At 37.2% G+C, this 15,857-nt stretch overlaps 1 protein-coding gene across 1 annotated transcript in view; it reads right to left on the bottom strand.

Moving 5' to 3' along the window:
- Nucleotides 1-543: 543 nt before the first annotated feature.
- The window catches only part of LOC149155658 (BTB/POZ domain-containing protein At3g50780-like), a 45,691-nt gene continuing 30,377 nt past the window's right edge, over nucleotides 544-15,857 (bottom strand). The window contains exon 2 of the mRNA XM_089445869.1: nucleotides 544-1,768. Within this exon, the coding sequence (XP_089301995.1) occupies nucleotides 788-1,768 (981 nt within the window). The 3' untranslated portion in view covers nucleotides 544-787. The remainder of the gene's footprint in view (nucleotides 1,769-15,857) is intronic.

Below are 15,857 nucleotides of genomic sequence, written 5' to 3'. Positions count from 1 at the left end.
GATTACTCTTGTCTTAAGATCCAATTAGACAAATCATAATTTTGAAAAAACATTAATAACAAAACACTCTTATCAAAAAATATTGAAATTAAAAACTAAATTCATTTTTTTAATACATAAAAATCATTTTAAAATAGTTCTTCCATAAATTTATACAATTTATACTAAAAATAATTCTTTCTCTCTTCTCCAAATAAATCAAAATATTAAAATAATTCTTCTTTAATTTATATGGCAGCCATCCTCTTCTTCTCCAAATAAATCAAAATATTAAAATAATTTCTCTTTAAATTTACAAAATTTATATTGCAACTCTCCTTCTCCAAATAAATCAAATTCCATTCCAAAAACACAATTCAATATTATACTAAAAAAAATATCCTGGGGAAATACTCAAATGGTTAAAATAATAATAATGCTCTGCCAAAATTGAAAATACAATGTAAAGTTATCATCTCTAATTTATAATATTATTTTATTTAGATTTTCAAAAAAATAAAAAAAATAAAATAAAAAAAATTATATATATTACAAATACGTGAGTAAAGCTCAATGTAAGGTCATCATTGTTATTAATGGGTATCAATTTAATCACATTTCCTCACAATATATAGACAACTGTAGATGTCTCCATGTGGACTGAAAAACCTGCCAAAAGCATATATGAAAATTTTCATAATTTAGTTATACACTAAAATATTTAACCAGAATTATTTCTATCTACTAAAAAGAAAGCATGGGAATCCACTTTCCATACTGACAAAGAAGTGAGGATGGTTCTATCTATTTAACAGTTTTGATGGCTGTGTGTGAAATAAGGCCTTATAAAGGCTCTTCTCCACCACACCTCAAATGCTTTCTGTAGATTGGGACAGTCATGGGCATTGTTGAGAAAGTGATTCAACCAATTGATCAAGATGGCCTCCTGGTTTTTAAGAGGCAGAGTGAGAATTGTTTGGCATATTCCCTCCTCAACAACCTTCATGTCCAGAGATTTGCAGGCCCTCTGCATCCAACCGAAGTCATCAACCAGGGGCTGCAGCCACCTTTGGAGCAAGAGCACCCGAATATCAGACCCGCATGCCAACATCTGCCCCTTCCCTATCCCAATGCACAGCCTTGCAGTAACACCACTCACTTCGTAACGAAACATTGCTGGTACCTCCCCATGCATGGCTGCTAGCTCTGACTGATTAGCCCACATGCATACAAAATCATCTGCTATCCCTCTATCAATCAAAATATCAAGCAGCCAATGGAGATTGTCTGCTTGCCTGGCTATTTGACGAGCAATTGAACCTCTGTCCTCACTGGAAGTAGTACTGGACTCCATGAACTGAGCTCTGGTAGCTTGCATAAAGCTATGGGAGAGTAGATCCAGGCAGCTACGACAGGCATGGTAAAGACTTGCAGTACTCAAATCAGATGAGTTCAAGTACCCCTGAGCTGCTGCTGTTTCTCTCAGCATTTTGGAAACCAGGGCTTTCAATTCTCGTCTGGCTTTTTCGTTGTTTGCTTTCATTACCAGCTGTAGAACATGGAGGAGAACTTCCTCTTGGTCAGACCCATTTACTTTACTTGAATCTCCAGATGCCAATACCCGTTTCAAAACCTGGCCCGCTCCCTGCATACTGCTATCATCTTTCAAATGGTGCAGTTGCATTAGAGATGAAAGTACCTTGTCCTCTTCTTCTTGTGTCCAAGGCACTGCTTCCAAGTATTCCAAGCATGACAACACGCCCGCTTCAAAGGCAACGGCGACTGAAGCCTGCATGCCCAGCCATATAGTTAGAGAAGAAATGACTAATGCAGCATTTGCAGAGCTTCCATCCAAAAGGTCAGGGTGACTGAAAATATTTCACTATAATAAACGGAGACATGTTTAGATCAAATGGAGTGATTTTCTTAATTGCAGCAAAGAAATGCCGATGGTGAGATATTATCAACCTGGTGAATTTTCAGAATGGGATTCAGAAAAATGTTCAGGGGTTTCTTTATAAGTGAGGATAACGGACAATCGAATCATAGTTATATGAAGGATTTGGTTTTATCAAATAATTTAAAAATATAATATTGACATGGAGGGAAGTCAAGGTGGTGATAATAGAAACACGTTTATAAATGAATTTGGATGTGATTATTCGGGAAAAAATATCTCAAAAATTTGATAATCATCACAGAAGTCTTAATTCAATAATTTAAAAATATAATAATGACATGGAGGGAAGTTAAGGTGGTTGAATATTTTTATATAGTGGCAAATGTTTATTATAAGTTAGTTTTCAAATTATTATTGGTTATTTTTTTAGTTGATTTATCATTATTATTTATGGAAAAATAATATTTAGAATGACCTTGTGTCTATAAAGGTGGGCTTTTACTCTTGTCATATACCTCGAAGTTTTGGGCAGTTACCCTATTTCTTTATTGTGTCTATAAAAGTGGGCTTTTACTCTTGTCACATACCTCGAAGTTTTGGGCAGTTACCCTATTTCTTTATATATGACAAAAATGAATTTTTAACCAAATTTAGATCATACTTAAAACCTCACACAATTATCTATCTTTACAATTATTTTTTTATTATTATTAATTAAATATTCAAAATACTTGTTTCCCATTTTATTATATTACTTATATTATTTTATCTATATTTAAAATATATATATATATATATATATAATATTATTAATTTATAATTATTAGTTAGCATGGTATGAAATGTTATTTTTTTCCATTTTATTTTATTATTGTTATAAAAATATATTCCATAACTTTTCTCCACCTAAAATGCAACTATTTAGTAAAAAAAATTGGATGCATTTCATCCAATAATTAACCAAACATAATTGACAAATAATTTAGTGTAATGAACTTTTAAGATAAACGGTTCAAAAAATAGTTCTTAGATTTTTTTAGTTAGAAGGATCATTTACAAAAATGATTTTGCAAATTGATTACTCCAATTTTTGCACTCTAAAAGCATGTAGATGAATGACAAATAATATATTTCCATTATAAATCAATTCAACAAAAATAACTTATGTGTAATTGACTCAATTTTGACTTTATAAGCCTTTAATCAAACATACATACACAAGTTAGTTATTTAGTGAAAAATGTTCAAAAGAATTTCCTCTACAAACTAACAAAAAATACCACTATTTTAAAAATTTTCCATATCCTTTTTAAACTTATTTTATCCCTAGGTGATAAATAATTTTTAATTATTAGAATGCCTTAAAAATTTATCATTTTGTCACTGCTAGGGAAACAATTAGTTTATATTTTGCCTCAAGAACATGAAACAATAAGCACTTAACTTTGAGGATGATTGTCTATGATTTTGATTTGCAAATACCATGGATCCCCCATAAGTAAAAGTTTTGTTAATAGCATGTTATAGATCTCCAAAAGTGTAATAACATACATAATCTTATCTTTTGTTGGCTCGATTTGCGCTGACCCGGGTTCAATCTATACTGCGCACCAACAAAACCCTTAATCATTAGCCCTTTCGGCAATGACCTGCAAGCAGATCACAGTCTCACTCGAAGTTATTATTGGAGGATGCAGAACCAATTTTCTGCAGCCTTCAGTGTCTAGGAGATGTGGTATTTTTATGTTATATTATTCTTAGCATTTATAAATCACTTCATTGTGCCATTATAATAATCACTTAAACATGTTATATGAAACCATACACCACCACTCTAATGAAGTAAAATGTAACTGTAATAATTGCTACTCTACAACAGATAATAAGCAAATCCACACATAAAACACCAAATTAACTTGGTTCACCCCAGTGTAGCGCTATGCCCACAAGCACTATTGCTTAATATATTAAATCTTTGAACAACAACCAGTTCTTGGCCTGCACACTAAGCTGCAGGTTGTCTGCGCACTCAGCTGCAGACTCTTCTCCATGCCTCTGCACACTCAGCTGCAGAGCCTCTCCTTTGCTACCAAATTACAGATCATAATAATTCACCCATAACATTGATCTGGATTAAAAAAATGATTGATTCTGATCATTCTCTTCTTATTATTTTACCCTATATATACTAATACATTGTAGGGTTACAATAGTGGATCATTGTTGCACTGCGTGACCTAGCCTGGAAACGCCCAGCCGGCAGCTGCCTCTCAGCAGCCCCCTGCTACTGAGACCCAGGAGCAAATGGACCCTCCAGAGGATGGAGAGCCACCACCAGATCAACATCAGGGACCTGAAGACTCCGTAAATGCCTTTGAATCTCTCATATTTGCAATGGGACCTCCAAAAAACAAGGCATTTGTAACCAATTTCATTGAAAGATTGGATGACATTCTTGAAATCTCTCTCCCACCTTCCCTTCCACGCAGAGCAGCGCTATCTCTTGCTGAACGCGGCCTTGTTGGGCAGTTTACTGGACTATGGCCATCTCCCAAGACGGTTCAGAAATGGGTTGAAAGAAATTGGACCTCGTCAATCAATGGGAAAATATCAATAAGGTTTTGTGGAAGATGGTATTACACCTTCCATTTTGAAACCAAGGAAGACTGAGATCTAATATTCAGGAACGGCCCATACTTCATGGACACAAGAGGACTATATTTGAATCGATGGACTCTAGACTTCGATCCTGAAATGGATGTACCTAGCGTTGTGCCAGTATGGGTCATGCTGCCACACCTTCCTCTTCATTGTTGGGGAGATGAATCAGTAAAGGCCATTGGAAACGTAGTAGGAAAATACATAGACAAATGTGAACCAAAGGAGAACATGCATTCCTGCACCAGAATATGCGTAGAAGTGGATCTTGGGAAAGGACTACTGGAAGCGATAAAGATAAAAGTGGATCAATGGACACATATTCAACAGCTGGATTACGAACAAATCCCATTCAAATGCAAGGTATGTCATGAATATGGTCACTTTGCTAATAGATGTTCAAAAAAAAAAATGAAAATGTAGAAGAACCAGAAAATAAATGGGAACAAGCTAAACGGAATAAATCATCCAATAAACATGTTGACACCTAATCCTCATGATTGGATGAATTTATGTAAATAATTAAATTAGAAATGTGAACAATCATCGGGAGATGAACTGAACAGTCTCTCCCTATTGTATATAACAAAGACCTACCTGATGGAATAATATACGAATCAGTTTTTGCTTTGTGGAGTTACTGCCTGGCCTGACATGGTATCAGAGCCAAAGGTCTCGAGCTCGAATCACACCCAGCTCGCACTGGGGGGGAGATTTTTGGGCATTGGATAATCCAACACTCCCCGTGTGTTTCATGACATGGACTAACCGCCTCTCGAGGATTCGTTAACTCTGGCAATGCGTCTGTTTACTAACACAATGCGTCCATATTCCATTACCTGCGGTCTGTCTGCCATATTCCTTTACCTGCGGTCTTTGTCCATAAACGTTTCATAATTTTAACAACCACCACTTCCACCATGAACGACTAGATTCTATCCTGCGAGAAAGCATAGACCTAGCGCCATTTAGTGTTTGATTTCTTCTCAAAGTACTTCGTGGTACCCTTATAGTTGCCAAGGTGAACCTCGACATGTCCATGGCGGGCAGATCTTTGGCCTTCTCAACCCTTACATACAGATATTGTGTCTGCTCCATAAGATCATAGGGGCTTGTTGAGCGCTCGCTCGTTTTGCTCCTCCAGTTTTGCTCCTCCCCGTCCTTCGGCTCTCCACTATTCCGCTTTTAACCAGCACTTCCGCCTGCCCTCTTCACATATATGCGCCCGCCCACATGATAACAGGCTTTCGGCTGCGCGTCAAGAGGGGTCCAGTGTGGAACCTGAGCGCCGAAAGAAAAAAAAAAAAAAAAGGCGAGTTCGAGTGTGTATTGTCACGACCCCATATTACATTTACGTTTTGCACTTTGCTTCCACACACAGGTTTGCTGAGTCTCAGTTCTGCAACACATACAATTGAACGCTGGACGGAATTACATAGTTGAACGCTGGATGTTGTCGCATGGTAATTAAGCTTTTTTTTAAAGGGGACGTATGCCATTTGAACGTTGTCACATGGTTGTTTTAAAAGGGGACGTATGCCATATGCATATATAATGGTGGATTTATATGGATTTATATAAAACTTATATGAGATTTATATGGTGGATTTATATGAAGTTTATATGAGATTTATATGGTGGATTTATATAAAATTTATATGAGGTGGATTTATATAATGATGGATTTATGTGGGTCACATGGTGGATTTGAAATCTTTTGAGAATGCCCTTTTGAGTACAATTTTACTGTATATTGGCAGAAGTATTTTTTCTATCAGCAAAAGTTTTTTTTTTACAGAATGCATTCAATCATATCCATGGTGGGAATAGTTCTCACTGGCAAGGAGAACTATCCTGAATGGTCCCGGATGATAAAACACACCCTCATTTTCAATGAGTTGTGGAACGGGGTGCATGTCGGAGAAGGAGACAATGACCCAGTACAGCCTACCTCAGACAAAGAGCTCATCATTTGGGAAAACAAGAACAACAAATCTTATGCATTAATCGCAGCATCTGTAAATGAAGAGGTGAGTCGCCATATTTCGTCATATTCAACTACCTTTGAAGCCTTACAAAAGCTAAAAGAACTCTATGACTCACATTCTGCACTTGAAGTTGTTCAACTCATGATTAAACTCTTCACTCTTGAACCGCAAAATAATGATCCTCTTGCTCTTGCATCTGAAGTAAAGTCTATAATGCATGATATCAAATCTACTAAAGTTGAATTGGATATTCCTCTTTTCACTTTTCTCAAGGCAGTTTATCCTACTTACTCCAATTATCTTGAGTCATTGCAAGCAAATGGAAATCTCAAAGATATAACCTTTGACTCTCTTGTGAAAAAGTTTGCTGAAAGAGAGAAAGCTTTTGGAAAGAAGACAGCCCCTGATCTTCTGAAGAGACTGTGTGCCTTGCTCAAAAAGAAAATCATCCTGCTCAAGATTCTACAAGAGGAAGAGGTGGACGAAGAGGAAGAGGAAGATATTTCAAAGACGGGGGGGGCAGACATTCTCAAAGAGAAAAGGCAGATTTGCACTGTGTTCGATGCAAAAGAAATGGATCACATGATGCCTCTACATGCAAGCTACCATGGGACAAAATTGAACAAAAAAGAAACCAACAGAAAGGTAAAACTGATGATACAGACAAAGGTAAAGCACCTGAATCCGCTCACTATGTTGTGGCACAATGTAACATTGGAGTAAATGAAGATTTATTTAATGCTTCACTTGATTCTTGGAAAAATGATTGGTTGCTTAATTCAGGAGCAACCTGCCACATGACTCATAGAAAAGATTTTTTTGAAGATTTCACTGACAATGTTGATGGAGCAGTATACTTTGCAGATCAATCAAAAATCAAGCGATCAGGGCTTGGCACAATCAGGCTTAAACTACTTGGTCTTCCATACTTTCTTTTGCATCATGTTCTATATCTCCCACAACTCAAGAGAAACTTGTTGTCCTTGGTCCACACCCGCCAGCAAGGTCACTCCATATATATGTTTGATGGTAAGCTTGTGGTAAGAAAAGCATCTGACCACTCACTTGTCATGAGGGGAATAGAAGAAAGGCTTATCAAGCTGCAAGGAACCTCTACTCATGCACAACATTTCTCATACAATTCACATCATGAAGAAGGTACACTTCCATCAAGTTTATTATGGCATGCTAGATTTGGACATTTGAACTATGACAGTCTCCGCTTGTTGAAGAAAAATGGTGTTGTTGGTTTGCCTACAATTCCTAGGAAACTTAAGCAATTTGATGCTTGCATTCTAGGAAAGCATAGCAAACAGTCCTTTCATGATTCACATTCAAGAGCGCATAGAAAACTTGAACTCATTCATTTAGATTTATGTGGTCCAATGCCTGTTCCTTCTACAAATGGAAATAAATATATCATGACATTTATTGATGACTACACCAGAATTTGTTGGGTTTATTTTTTGAAGAACAAATCTGATGTTTTTCAAACATTCAAGAATTTTCATAAATGGATTGGAAATGATGCACAATCTCATATTGGGTCTATTCGCACTGATAATGGAAAAGAATACACATCAAATGAATTTGAAAACTATCTTCACCAACATGGGATCAAACATCAAACAACTGTACCTTATAATCCCCAACAGAATGGTGTAGTTGAAAGAATGAATACGACAATCTTAAATATGGTACGATCCATGCTCTTTTTCAAGAATGTAAAGATAATGTTTTGGGCTGATGCTGCTCTATGTGCTGCATATATAAAGAATAGATGTCCATCTAATGCTATAAGAAACAAGACTCCATATAAAATGTGGTATGGACATGTTCCTTCGATAAAGCATCTCGGGGTCTTTGGTTCCACCTGTTATGCCTTGATACCAAAGGTACATAGAAACAAACTTGGTGCTAGAAGTCGTAAGTGTATCTTCCTGGGGTATTCAAACACCTCCAAAGCATACTGCCTCTATGATGAAGTAAATAGGAAGTTTGTTGTATCTAGAGATGTAATTTTCCTTGAATCATCCAAAACTGACAATGTTGTTGAGCGGCAACTTGATCGCTTGGATAGATTCGCAAAAGCAAAATCATTTCAAGAATTTGATAATCAAATTCCACATCTTGAAGGGGGTATTCCTATACTAGATCAACATGTGGAATCTTCTTCTGAGAACACTCTCCCCCACATGAAACTCCAACAACGGATGATGCTTTAAGTGATGTGATTGATAGAATTGGGAGAATCAATCTTGATTCAGTCCTAACTCAATCAACAGAGCAGCCTGGACCATCTAAAAAAGGTCCCCCAAAGTGGGTGACAAAGACACTTGAAAGTGTTCATCCTGATGAAGTTGGAAAGACAAGAACCAGAAATTCAAACCGGCAAAATGGAGGTGATGTAGATGACTCTAATTCACCTGTTGATATGGATGTTTCTTATGATTGTGAATTAAACTTGTCTACAGATTTTGAACCAACTTCCTTCAAAGAAGTTGCTTCTCATGATGAATGGAAAGAAGCAATGCAAAAGGAGTATGATGCCCTCATAAAGAACAACACTCGGAAGCTGGTTGATCCTCCATTAGGAACCAAACCAATTGGCTGCAAGTGAGTCTACAAGAACAAGTATAAATCTGATGGCTCACTTGACAAGCACAAAGCTAGGCTTGTGGCAAAAGGTTTTGCACAGAAGGAAGGGGTCGATTATGAGGAGACTTTTGCCCCCACAGCAAAATGCGCCACCATCTGGACACTCTTTGCACTAGCAGCTCAGAACGGTTGGAAAGTCCATCAAATGGATGTAAAAAATGCTTTCTTGAATGGAGATCTAAAGGAGAATGTTTTTATGTCCTAGCCTGAAGGATTTGCTGTGAAAGGACATGAACATAAAGTATGCAAACTTGTGAAGTCCTTGTATGACCTCAAACAAGCACCGCGAGCTTGGTATGAAAAACTCACTAAGAATCTTCTGAAACTCAATTTCAAACATTTTGATCTTGATGATGCAACTTTATTTGTCAAGAAAGTTGGCAAAACAGTTGTATATCTTGTGGTATACGTAGATGATCTTTTGATGACAAGGAACAATGAAAGCTACATTGCATCCATAAAGAAGGAATTGGGGAAAAGTTTTGAAATGACTGACTTGGGCTATGTTCATTACTATCTTGGCATTGAAGTAACCCAACATCCAAAGTCCATATTTCATTGGAGATCTGTTGAACAGGTTTGGCATGAAAAAGTGCAATCCTCTTACTACTCCAATGGAACAAAACTTAAAGCTCACATCTATTGAAGGAAAGGAATTTGAGGATGCAACAAAGTATAGACAACTTGTAGGAAGTCTCAACTACCTAACTACTACCAGACCAGACGTTTCATTTGTTGTTGGAATCCTCTCCAGGTTTATCAAAAGCCTTGTGAGGGACATTGGTCTGCTGCAAAAAGAGTTCTACGGTACTTGAAGGGAACTCAAGACTTTGGAATCAAGTATACATAGGTGGATGACTTCAGCTAGATTGGATACTCTGATTCAGACTTCGATGGAGACAAAGAAACTGGGGTATCTACTTCAGGATATGCTATGAGTCTTGGATCAGGAGTTGTCTCCTGGAGATCACACAAACAATCAGGTCTAGCAGATTCCACAACAGAAGCAGAATACGTGGCAACAGCTGAAGCAACAAAATAAATTGTGTGGCTCAGGAAAATTCTTGAAGATTTGCAGGTAAAACAAGTACAATCAACTCCACTCATGATTAACAATTCCTCTGCAATAAAGTTGGCCAAGAACCCAAAGTTCCATGATCGAACGAAGCACATCAATACTAAATATCAGCTGATTCGACATCATGTTGAGGTCAAAACAATCCATCTCCGTTATTGTTCCACAAATGAGCAAATTGCAGACATCTTCACCAAAGCGCTTGGAAGAGAAAAGCTTCAACGATTCAGAACGATGCTTGGACTCACCAACATCCCTTCAAATTAAGGGGGGGAATGTTGACACCTAATCCTCGTGATTGGGTGAATTTATGTAAATAATTAAATTAGAAATTTGAATAGTCATCGAGAGATGAACTGAACAGTCTCTCCCTATTGTATATAACAAAGACCTATCTGATGGAATAATATATGAATCAGTTTTTGCTATGTGGAATAATAATAACTCTAATGGAAGTATGGTTCAACAAGACGTCCAGACTTCAACATTTTATCCTGTCTTTGTATCAATAATTTGACACGCTTAATAAGGGGCAGCTGCAGTTTTGGATATTGCAGCAAAAACCCCTATAATGAGAAAGTCAATCATGAAACCAGTAAAACATCTCTGCAGGCGCTGGAATAAAGACAGATGAATGGTCAAGAGCTAAAGCTACATTGCTGGCATGAGAAGCATGCAAAAATGTACTCTGCAAGCCACCATAACTCTGGACAGGGGCCCTGTAACCAGTGTTGCAGAAACCCTAGAAAATGGCGTTGTAATAAAGACAGATGAATGATTGAGAACCAAAGCTACATTGATGGAACGAGAAGCATGCAAAAATGCACTCTGCAGGCCACCATAACTCTAGACAGCGACCCTGCAACAACTATTTCAGAAAGCCGAGCAAATGGAAGGTGAATGTTATGAAACTAGCTCAAGAAAAAGATAGATTAATGCCTTAGAATTCAGCCTCTTCGAGGGGGAAACCTCCTTTACATTACACAAATGAATAATTCTTGGATGATTCAAATGACAAAACCTCCTTTCTATATATAGGAGTCTAAGGAGTCACAATATAACCCAGCCGACCTAACAATAATAATATAAAGCCACAAAAATAACAATGGAGGAATTCAATGGGGCACAGTAATAACAATATGGGGACAATCAGGGCACAACAATATTAATAAGGGATACAACTACAATAGTAATGGGGTAATCACTAGTATTATAGGGACCCAACATGCCCCTCTCCTTCAAAAAAGTGTTGTCCTCAACGCTTGAGTAGTTCTGGATGCTTCTGTATAAAATTCTCATCCTCCCATGTGGAATCTTCAGCAGATAAGTTCTTCCACTTGATAAGATACTCTGAAATTGATCGATTTCGTAACTGTCGAGTTCTTGTTTCTGTGACTGCTTCTGGTTCCAATATAATTTTTCCTTCCTCATCAAGTTCTAGCAATATTGTTTGAACTGGGAGCTTGTCACCTATAACCTTCTTTAAACATGAAACATGGAAAACTGGGTGCAATCGAGAAGCTGCAGGAAGCTCCAATTTGTATGCCATAGTACCAATCTTTTGCAACACCTTGTACGGACCATAATACTTTGGTGATAATTTATTATCCTTCTTAGCTTGCTTGAGGGACATTTGCTTATATGGTTGTAGTCGTAGGAATACCCAATCACCTACATCAAAACTTCTTTCACTGCGATGTTGATCTGCCTATTGTTTCATTCTATTATGTGCCAACACGAGGTTATCCTTTAAGAGTTGGAGGACTTGTTGTTGATGTTCGATGTGATGTTCCACTGCTTGAACCTTAGAATTTTCTCTTAAATATGATGTGATGGATGGTGGCTGATATCCATAAAGTGCCATAAATGGGGTCATTTTTGTTGTTGTATGGAAGGAAGTGTTATACCACCATTCAGCCAGAGGCAACCATTTGACCCATTGTGTCTGTTTATCAGATACAAAGCAATGAAGATATCCTTCCAAACATTTGTTTACTATCTCAGTTTTCCCATCAGATTGAGGATGATAAGATGAGCTATGAGCTAACTGAGTACCAAGACAAGAAAATAATTCTATCCAAAAATTTCCAGTGAAAATGGGATCTCTGTCACTTACAATAATCTTTGGGTTTCCATGTAGCTTTTGAATTGTTTCCATAAATGCAGAAGAAACTGTACTGGCTTTAAATGGATGTGATAATGCACAAAAGTGTGCATACTTGGTAAGTCTGTCAACTACCACCATGATGACACTCTTTCCCTCAGACTTGGGTAAACCTGTGATAAAATCCATTGAAACCTCTTCCCAACGTTGGCTTGGAATGGATAAAGGTTGTAATAGACCCGGTGTCTTAATTGTTTCAACTTTATTTTGTTGGCAAACCAAACATTCCGCCACAAACTTTTGAATATCTGATTTAAGGCCATCCCAAAAAAATTCCTTCTTAACCCTGTGGTAAGCTTTTAAAAATCCTGAGTGCCCTCCTAAGGGAGAAGTGTGCAATTCCATAAGAATCTTTTGTTTTAGCTGGGAATTCTTACAGAGGTATAAGCGATCTTTGTACCATAACGAATCATTTTGCCAGCTAAATGTATCAGATGTACTGGAATCTTGTTGTAACTTTCGAATAAGTGCCCACACTTCTTCGTCATTCTTCCATTCCTCCCTTGCTTCGTTTATCCAATCTGGTTGGATAATAGAAATGGCGCACAACAATGCTTCCACATCCTCATCCTTTCTTGAGAGTGCATCTACCACCACATTTTGCTTCCCTTTTTTGTAGATGATTTCAAAGTCATAACCCAACATCTTTGTGACCCACTTTTGTTGCTCTTCAGAGGATAATCTTTGTTCTAAAAAGTATTTAAGGCTATCATGATCAGTTTTTACCTTGAAGTGTCTTCCCATTAGGTAGGGTCGCCATTTCTTAAGTGCATGGAGTATTGCCAACATTTCCTTCTCATAAATAGCTTTGTGTAAAAACTTTCCCTTGATTGGATGAATTTCAAAAGCAATGGGTCTTCCATCTTGCATTAAAACAGCACCAATTCCATTTCCTGAAGCATCACATTCCACAATAAAGGTTTTTGTGAAGTCCGGTGTAGCTAAGACCGGTGCTTGGCACATTGCCTCTTTAAGATGTTCGAAGGCCTTTGTTGCTGCTGGAGTCCATGAAAATGCATCTTTCTTCAATAATGTTGTTAGAGGTGCTGCTATTCTCCCATAATTCTTAACAAACTTGCGATAATACCCTGTCAACCCAAGAAATCCTCGCAGATGCTTTATGGATGTGGGGATTTTCCATTCCTTAATGGCTTTAATTTTGCTAGGGTCTACCTTAACTCCTTCATGAGATACAATATGACCTATATATTCCACCTCTTGTACTCCAAAGAAACATTTGGATCCTTTTGCATATAATTGTTTCTCTCCTCCAATAGTTGTAGCACCCTGTCAACATGTTCAACATGATCCTTCCAAGACTTGCTGTAGATTAGTATATCATCAAAAAATACTAACACAAATTTTCTAAGGAATGGTTTGAAAATGGAATTCATCAAACCTTGAAATGTTGAAGGTGCATTGGTAAGGCCAAAAGGCATGACCAAAAATTCATAATGACCCTCATGAGTTCTAAATGTTGTTTTCGGAATGTCTTCCATCTTCATTCTGATTTGATGATATCCTGAACGAAGATCCAACTTGGTGAAGTAAATTGATCCATGCAATTCATCCAGTAATTCATCAATGACAGGAATGGGAAACTTATCTTTAATAGTGAGCTTGTTGAGCTCCCTATAATCCGGACACATATGCCATGATCCATCCTTCTTGTGCACCAATACTACTGGAGCAGAGAAAGAACTTTGACTCGGTTGAATTATACCAGCCTCTAGCATTTCTGCAACCATACGTTCAATTTCACTCTTTTGGGCATAGGGATATCTGTACGGCCTGATGTTTGGAGGAACACTTCCTGGAATCAAATGAATAGCATGATCATGATCACGAATAGGTGGGAGACCTTTGGGAGTCTCAAATACCTTGAAATGATTGTCCAAGACTTTTTGGAGATCTGGAGAAATAGATGATTCCAATGTGGAAACATCTAGCGAACATAATTGTGCAATTACACCTCTTTGTTTCTTTTTTAGAAGCTTTGTCATACCGTTAGAGCTTATTATCTTTCTCAGTTTCCCTGCAATACCCCTTAATTCAACTTCCTTTCCTTCCACAGAAAATTTCATGAAAAGTTCTTGAAAATTAAAAGCTATTGTACCCAAGGATTGTAGCCATTGGACTCCTAGTACAACATCAGCACCTCCCATTGGAATGGAAAGCATTGGGCTAGTCAATACATATTCTCCCATGGATAGCTTGATATTATGGCACTTTCCCGAGCAATTTATTGTTCCTCCATTTGCAATCATCACTTGACACTCTGGTGCTGGATATAAGAAGCAATTCAATTCTTTTGCTACCTTACAATGAATAAAATTGTGGGTACTTCCTGAATCAATCAACACTATTACCTTTTTCTTCTTGATTTGTCCTTCTATCTTGATGGTTTGAGGAGTGGTAATTCCCGCCAATGCATTACAAGATATGGTCGGATTCATTTCTTCTTTATCTAGGCTTTGTTCCTGGAGTATATCCTCTTCTTTTGACCTTTCTTGCTCCTTTTCTTCTTCCTCTTCACAATCTATGTAGAATAATTTCTTCTCAGCACACTTATGACCTTTAGTGTATTTGCTATCACAACTATAACAAAGCCCTTTTGCTCTTTTTTCTTCCAATTGTTGTGGTGTCAACCTTATAGGTTGTGGAAGACTAGGGGCAACAACACTTCCATCTTTATAGTTGTGAGTGGTATGCTTCCTGGTTGCCATAATTTTGCTTTCCATTTTTCTTGCTAACCTGAATGCCTTCTCTAATGAATCAGGTTCCCAAAGGCGAACATCATGTTGGATATTATCCTTTAAAGTCCCTATGAACACATCAATCCTATGTTCCTCTGGAATATTTTTTACCTTATGTTCAATTTTTGGAACTCCTCAATGTGCTCCATTATTGAACCCTTTTGTTTGAGACTTATCAATTGGCTAAAAAAAGTGTTGCTTTTTGTATCCTCATAATGTGTTGTCAATTCTTCCGTAAAAATTGCCCAAGTGATAATTTGTTTACGAGAGCAAAGCCATTGATACCATACAAACTGATTTGGTTCCAAATATAAAGTTGCAATACGTACCTTTTGTGTGTTTTGCACATTATTGAGATCGAAAAATTGCTCCATTTGTAATATCCATGTTGCGGGATCCTTGCCATCAAACTTCCTCATATCGATTTTTGGAATATGGTGGGTCTTCGATACCACATTAGAGTCTATGAAATCATGATTAACATTTCTTTTGTTCGCATCATGAGTTTCCTTTACTACCTTTTCACCATTAGTAAGTATTTCTTGTAGAAAATTTGTCAAATTTGTCTTCAAATCTGCCATGTCTCTCTTCAAATCTGTCTTCAAATCGTCAATCTTATCTTCCACGCCCCTTTATCTTAGATTCCACACCATTTATCTTAGCTTCTGTTAGCTTTTGT

The sequence above is a fragment of the Pinus tabuliformis genome, chromosome 9 (genome assembly GCF_031772625.1).
Source record: "Pinus tabuliformis cultivar Carrire ecotype Pingquan chromosome 9, CPIR1, whole genome shotgun sequence".
In the NCBI taxonomy this organism is placed as follows: Eukaryota; Viridiplantae; Streptophyta; class Pinopsida; order Pinales; family Pinaceae; genus Pinus; species Pinus tabuliformis.
The sequence above is the reverse complement of the archived record's forward strand: the minus strand, read 5'-3'. Positions and strand labels throughout refer to the sequence as shown.